Genomic DNA, 8,243 nt, shown 5'->3' on the forward strand with positions numbered 1-8,243 from the left:
GAACTCTCCACAGCAGCTGTGGCCTTTGCGCCCCTCCCCCCTCAGCCCCTGGACTGTGAACATGGAAAAGCAGCCCCAGCACTCACCTGAAGCCTGGCTGGTGCACACCCAGATTGGCAGACTGGGGGCCCACAACTGAAACTCCTGGTGAGCGCGCACACTGATAAGCGGCCCGGCTGCCTGGGCGCCAGACCCAAAGTGCCCCAGTGGGTGCGTACCCCAATCAGTGGCCTGGGGCCCACACCTGAAACCCCCGGTGGGCGTGCACCCTGATAAGCGGCCAGGCTGCCTGGGCACACAGACAAAAAGCACCTGCGTGGGTGCACACACCTAAAACCACGGCTGGGCGCCCACACCTGAAACCTCTGGGAGTGTGCAACCGGATCAGTGGCTGGTTGCCGCTGCGCACAGACCCAAAGTGGGGGATCGGCAACCAACCAAGGCTCAAAACCGAGATTTGCCACAAAACCCAATCAATGGCTTGGCTGCTTGCAGGTGACCACACCCAAAAGCACAGGTTCTGAAAACTCCTACCTAGCCCCTGCATACAGAACCCTGCAGGGCCTACTGGCTCTCTAGGAGGAAGTCAGAACGCCCAGCAGAGGGGAGCTGCAGGGTTAGGGGAGACTTCATTCCCCGGGAAGACTCGACCCAGTAGGGGGCTGAACTACCCCATAGCAGCACCAAGAGCCCCTAGCATCTAAGAGAGCAAAGAGCAAGAAGGTGGAATGTGAGTTGCCCCCAATTGGTGCAACTCAAGGACAGCACAAATGGTGAACTAAAGGCCTAGTGGGGAGCAGAAGGACGCTGAGGAGCTGGACTGGAGGCTGAACAAGAGCTAAGAGTGTGGCTCAGGAAGGGAGAAAAGTGAAACCAATCCTTCCAACCAACCCCATCCTATTTCCCAGACAGGAAGACCAGCAGAACTAACCTGACCCGTTTAAAGCCAGCAGAAGACTTTTTTTTTTTCTTTCCTTCTTTCCCCCTGAATTCCTTCTTCCTTTCTGTCCTTCTGTCTTGTTTATAGTCCTTCTTCCTTCCATCCTTTACCTTTTTTATTTCTTCTTCCTGCCTTCTTTTATTTATTCTTTTGTTTTATTTTTATTAAAATTCCTTCTTATCTTGCTTCCGATCTTTCTTTATTGCTTCTTCCTTCCTTCCTTTCCTTTTCTATTCACTTTTTCCCTCCTTCCCTTTTTTTTTTTGCCCCCCTTCCTCCTTTTCCCACAGGTGAGACAAGAATACCTGGAGTGCTGAAAAGACCAGAGTTAGACCGTGTTACACCCATAAACATCAGCTCAAGAGCAGTGAGCACAGGAGATTAAGGAGACAGCACCACTGAATTCCATTAGCATTCTACCATAGAAGTTCATACCTTAAACCCAGGGAGTCAGAATAGATCAATCTAAGAAGCAGAGGCTAACAAGAAGAGTCTCACAAACAATGGGAAGACAAAAACAATGCCCAAATGAAAGGAAAGGAGGAAACCTCAGAAAGAATGCTAACTGAAAAAGAGGCAAGTCAACTATCAGATACTGAGTTCAAAGCAATGGTTATCAGGAAGCTCAATGTGCTCCCAGAGAACTACCAGAAACTACAGAGAAACTACAATGAACTCACTGCAAACTATATCAGCTTGAAAAAGGAAATAGAAACTATCAACAAGGGCCAAGAGGAAATGAAGAATACAATTTCTGAATTGAAGAATACAGTAGAAAGAACCAAAAGCACACTTGATGAAGCAGAGGATTGGATCAGCAAGCTGGAGGACAAAGTAGAAAAAAAGACACCAGAAAGAGCAAGAAAAGGAAAATAGGCTCAGAAAGAATGGAGACCTAATAAGGGAAATGCAGGACAACATGAAACGTAACAATATCTGTATAATAGGAATAGCAGAAGGAGAAGAAGAAGAGCAAGGGACAGAAAACCTGTTTGAAAGAGTAAGGAAGGAAAATTTCCCTAATCTGATGAGAGAAAAAGTCACCCAAATCCAGGAAACACAGAGAGTCCCAAACAAGAGGAACCCAAAGAGGCCCACTGCAAGACACATCATAATTAAATTGGCAAAATTCCAAGATAAAGAGAGGATCTTAAAGGCAGCAAGGGAGAAAAAGGAAGTAATGTACAAGGGAGCCCCAATAAGGTTAGCAACTGACTTCTCAATGGAAACGCTCCAAGCCACAAAATAAGGGCAAAAAATATTCCAAGTACTGAGAACCAGAGACCTGCAACTAAGACTACTTTACCCAGCAAGGCTCTCAATCAAGATAGAAGTACAAATAAAGAGTTTCCTAGACAAAAGAAGTCTAAAAGAATACACCTCCACCAAACCAGCTCTGCAAGAGATGCTAAAGGGACTGCTTTAAGGAAAGGAAGGAAAAGAGAAAGAGAGAAGAACACAGGTAGGAAAAAATGACAATGAATAGCTACCTATGGATAATAACCTTAAACGTAAATGGATTAAATGCTCCAATCAAAAGACATAGAATAGCTGAATGGATAAGAAAACATGACCCACACATATTCTGCCGAAGAGAGACCCATACCAGGACAAAAGACCTACACAGACTGAAAGTGAAGGGTTGGAAACAAATTTTCAAGCAAACAGACAGGAAAAATAAAAGCCAGGTAGCAATACTCATATCAGACAAAATAGACTTCCAAAGAAGGTCCATAAAGAGAGACCCAGAAGGTTACTTCATAATACTGAAAGGAAGAATCCAGCAAGAAGACATAAACATTATAAATATATATGCACCCAACATAGGAGCACCCAAATACATAAAGAACATCCTGGAGGGCTTCAGGAAAGATATTGACAGCAACACAATTATAGTAGGGGACTTTAATACCCCACTATCAAAAATGGACATGTCTTCCAAACAAAATATCAAGAAGGATATTGTGTTACTTAACAATACCCTAGAGGAAATGGGCTTAACTGACATATATAGAGCTTTTCATCCCGAAGAAGCAAAATACACATTCTTTTCAAGTGTACATGGAAGTTTTTCAAAGATACACCACATGATAGGACACAAAGCAAGCCTCAACAAATTCAAGAAAATTGAAATCATATCAAGCATTTTCTCTGACCAAAAGGAACTGAAACTAGAAACCAACGCCAAAGGAAAAACACAAAACACTCAAAATCGTGGAGACTGAATACCATGCTATTAAACAATGAATGGGTCAAGAACGAGATTAGGGAAGAAATCAAAAACTTTCTGGAAACAAATGAAAATGAACTCACAACAACCCAAAACTTATGGGACACAGTAAAGGCAGTCCTGAGAGGGAATTTCGTAGCAATACAAGCCTACCTCAAAAAGATAGAAACATTTCAAACAAGTAACCTAACCCTACACCTACAAGAACTCGAGGAACAACAACAAAGACAGCCCAGAGCAAGCACAAGGAAGGAAATAACCAAAATCAGAGTAGAGTTAAATGACATAGAGATTAAAAGCACAATTTTAAGGATCGATGAATCCAGGAGCTGGTTCTTTGAAAAGATAAACAAAATCGTCAAACCTTTAAGTAGGCACATCAAGAAAAAAAGAGAGAGGATCCAAATAAACACAATTAGAAATGAAAGAGGAGAGATTACAACTGATACCACAGAAATACAAAGGACTGTAAGAAATTACTACAAAGAACTTGTGCCAAGATATTTGAAAACCTAGGTGAAATGGACACATTTCTAGAAAAAATATAATCTTCCAAAACTGAATGAAGAAGAAGCAGAAAACCTGAACAGACCAATAAGAGCAGACAAAATTGAAGCAGTCATCAAAAAACTCCCAACACACAAAAGCCCTGGAACAGAGGGTTTCATAGGAGAATTCTACAAAGCATTTAAGGAAGAACTAACCCCTATCCTTCACAGACTATTCAAAAAAATCCAAAATGATGGAAGACTCCCAAACTCTTTTTATGAAGCCAGCATCATCCTAATCCCAAAACCAGATAAAGACACAAGGAAGAAAGAAAACTTCAGGCCCATATAGCTGATGAACATAGATGCTAAAATTCTCAACAAAATATTGGCAAACCACATCCAGCAATACATTAAAAAGATTATACACCATGACCAAGTGGGGTTCATCCCAGGGATGCAATGATGGTACAATATTCGCAAATCAATAAACAAAATACATCACATCAACAACAGCAAAGACAAAAATCACATGATCTTATCAATAGATGCAGAAAAAGCATTTGATAAGATACAGCACCCATTTCTTATAAAAACACTCAGCAAAGTGGGAATAAAGGAAACATTCCTCAACATAATAAAGGCCATATATGAGAGACCTACAGCCAACATCATACTCAATGGACAAAAACTTAGAGCTTTCCCACTAAGATCACCAACAAGACAAGGATGCCCTCTCTCACCACTCCTATTCAACATAGTATTGGAAGTCCTAGCCACAGCAATCAGACAAGAAAAAGCAATAAAAGACCTACAGATTGGAAAGGAGGAAATGAAACTGTCACTGTTTGCAGATGACATGATAGTGTACATGGAAAATCCTATAGACTCCATCCAAAAACTACTGGACCTAATAAATGAATTTTGCAAAACAGCTGGATACAAAGTCAATACTCAGAAATCAAAGGCATTTCTGTACACCAACAACAAACCTGCAGAAACAGAAATCAGGAAAAAAATCTCATTTGATATAGCAACAAGAAAAATAAAGTACCTAGGAATAAACCTAACCAAGGAAGTAAAAGACCTATACTCAGAAAACTACACAACACTGAAGAAAGAAATTAAGGAAGACACAAACAAATGGAAGCATGTACCATGCTCATGGATTGGATAAATTAATATCATCAAAATGGCCATACTACCCAAAACGATTTATAGATTCAATGCAATCCCTATTAGAGTACCCATGACATGTTTCACAGATGTAGAACAAACATTTCAGAAATTTATATGGAACTATAAACGACCCCGAATAGCTGCAGCAATTTTGAGAAAGAAGAACAAAGCAGGAGGGATAACAGTACCTGTTATCAAACTGTATTACAAGGCCAGTGTAATCAAAACAGCCTGGTACTGGCATAAAAACAGGCACATAGACCAATGGAACAGAACAGAGAGCCCAGAAATAAACTCAAGTCTTTAGGTCAATTAATATTTGACAAAGGAGGCAGGAGCATAAAATGGAGCAAAAATAGCCTCTTCAACAGATGGTGGTGGGAGATCTGGATAGCTATGTGCAGAAAAATGAAACTTGATCACCAGCTTACGTCACATACAAAAATAAATTCAAGATGGATAAATGACTTAAATATAAGTTGTAACACCATAAAAGTCCTAGAGGAAAACATTGGCAGCAAAATCTCAAACATTCAATGCAGCAACATCCTCACAGACATGTCCCCTAGAGCAAGTGACATAAAGGAAAGAATAAACAAATGGGACCTCATCAAAATAAAAAGCTTCTGCATGGCTAAAGAAAACAGCACCAAATTACAAAGAGAACCAACAGTATGGGAAAACATATTCACCAATGATACCTCATACATGGGACTGATCTCCAAAATATATAAAGAACTCACACAACTCCACTCCAGGAAGACAAACAACCCAATTAAAAAATGGGCAAAGGACTTGAACAGACACTTCTCCAAGGAAGACATACAGAGGGCCCAGAGACATAGGAAAAGATGCTCAGCATCACTAGCCATCAGAGAGATGCAAATGAAAACTACAATGAGGTACCATCTCACACCAGAGTGGCCAACGTAAACAAATCCACAAACAAATGTTGGAGAGGATGCAGAGAAAAGGGAACCCTAGTGCGCTTTTGGTGGGAATGAATACTGGTGAAGCCACTGTGGAAAACATTATGGAATTTTCTCAGAAAACTAAAAATGGAACTGCACTTTTACCCAGCAATTCTGCTGCTGGGATTATACCCTAAGAATCCTGAAACACCAATCCAATAGAACCTGTGCAACCCATTGTTCATAGCAGCACAATTTACAATAGCCAAGTACAAGAAGCAACCTAAGTGCCCATCAACAAACAAGTGGATCCAAAAATTATGGTATATTTACACAATGGAATTCTATGCAGCAGAGAGAAAGAAGGAGCTTCTACCCTTTGCAACAGCATGGATGGAACTGGAGAGCATTATGCTAAGTGAAATAAGCCAGGTGCTGAGGGACAAATACCATATGATCTCAACTTTAACTGGAACATAATAAATGGAAGAAAATAGGAAACAAAATATAACCAGAGATACTGAAGTTAAGAACAATCTAACAATGGGCAGGGGGAGTGCGGAGGGGACAGTGAGGAGAGGGCATTACAGGAACTACTATAAAGGACATATGGACAAAATCAATGGGGAGGGTGGAGGTCGGGGAGGGAGGTGGGTTCAGCTGGGGGTGGTGGAGGGATGGGGAGAAAAGGCATACAACTGTAATTGAAAAACAATAAAAAAAAAAACTTTCCGACAAATAAAAGTTTAGGTACAGATGGTTTCAGAGGTAAATTTTACCAAATATATAAAGTGAAATTAACATCCATGCTTCTCAAACTTCTCCAATGGAAGAAAACTTTTTTACTCTGTGTGGTCAGTATTAGTCTAAGACCTAAGCTCGATAATAGTAACATAAGAAAAAACCAAAGAAACAAATAAAAAAGTACCTCTACCCCCCAGTATCCTAATATATGTCCTCAACTAAATAATAGAGAAATAAATACAGGAGTATATTAAAAAGTTTTTAGGATATGACCAAGTGAGACTTATCCCAGGAAGTAAATGATGGTTAAACTGATGAAAATCAATGTACTACACACCACATTAACATAAGGTTTATGATTAAATGAGTTAATATTATTAAGATGGCAATATTACCCAAAGTAATCTATGGATTCAATGAAATTATCAAAGTTCCAACAGTCATTTGTAGAAATTGAAAAGCCTATCCTCAAATTCATGTCAAATTACAATAGATCCTGAGTTAGACAAATCAATTCTGAAAAAGAACAATTTTAAAAGACTCACATTTAAGGAAACATGGAAGCAGTGGTGGAAGATAGAGTCCAAGTACTCTTGTGATGGTCTCTCTGTTCCCTGTGAGAGGAAAGGGGAGGTTACCATTGGACTCATCTTCATCTTCGATGCAACTATCCTTCCCTTCTTTACCCTCAGTGCCAGACAATTTTATTAACTCTTCCCCTCCCCCAATGTCTTACATCACTTCCCAGGAAATGAAGTGTATTCTTCACTGGTTTGCCAGTTGGTCGGGTCCTCAGTGTGAACGTTTCCTGCAGGACCTGGTAGCTAAAGCAGTACCAGGAAAGTTACAGCCATTGCTGGAAGGTCTGGAGCAGCTTAGTGTGTCTGAAGGAAAACGACCACCTTGTATCTTTGAGTGCCAGCTACATCTTTGGAATCAGTGGTTTCGAGGTTGGGCTGAGGAGGAATGCAATGAATTTGTCAGGCAGCTGGAGATCAGTGAGCCAGACTTTGTGGCAAAGTTTTACCAAGCAGTGGCTGCTACAGCTGGTAAAGACTGATAGGCATTAAAATCAGAGAAGATAACCATAGCTGATGGAGCCAAAGCCACAACTTGACAGTGAGAACTTCAGGTGTGTCACTTAAAGGTCTGGGAATGGTATTCTGATCTGCTGACTAAAGTCTCTGAACACCACAGGCCTGGTTATTTCAATGTTAGCTGGACTCCTAGTGTGAATGTTTTCAATCTAAGCAAATCCAGATTAGCAGTCTGCCTCAAGAGATGTCAAATACTCAAGAATTTAATGGCTTTTTTTGTAACTATAACCAAAAGGCACCTACACATTGTAACTCAAGTCTACTGCTGGCCCATGGGGTTATGAAGTTGAGCCCTCCTACTCCAGAAACAGGAGTAAAGGGAAGTAAAAGGTCGTGTTTTTATATTTAGCTAGATTCAGAGGGCTGATTTCACCACCCTTAGCAGATTCTGGCATAATTATGTGACATTCTAACCACTAGCTTTCCTGTGATGATAGAGTAAAATTACGGAAAAATTAGAAGAGGGAAATAGTTAGTTACTCCTTCCTCCACACTGATGTGTGTTTGAACCCAAATAGCAATGACTTTTTCAAAAGCATATGTGATATCCTTGGAGCTGCTAGCAGATGTTCTTATTCTGTAAGTTTGCTCTACAACATATGAGAACAAGTGATACTCTTTAGAGGTAGAAGGGTTTATTTTTTGTATCAAAAT

At 40.4% G+C, this 8,243-nt stretch overlaps 1 protein-coding gene across 1 annotated transcript; it reads left to right on the forward strand.

Moving 5' to 3' along the window:
* Positions 1-7,090: 7,090 nt before the first annotated feature.
* LOC112297643 (uncharacterized protein C14orf119 homolog) lies at positions 7,091-7,611 on the forward strand. The gene has a single exon (XM_024552403.4). It carries the CDS (start codon positions 7,091-7,093, stop codon positions 7,550-7,552), a length of 462 nt encoding a protein of 153 aa, XP_024408171.2. The 3' UTR covers positions 7,553-7,611.
* The last annotated feature ends 632 nt before the right edge of the window (positions 7,612-8,243 follow it).

The sequence above is a fragment of the Desmodus rotundus genome, chromosome 3, assembly GCF_022682495.2.
Source record: "Desmodus rotundus isolate HL8 chromosome 3, HLdesRot8A.1, whole genome shotgun sequence".
NCBI classification, from domain to species: domain Eukaryota; kingdom Metazoa; phylum Chordata; class Mammalia; order Chiroptera; family Phyllostomidae; genus Desmodus; species Desmodus rotundus.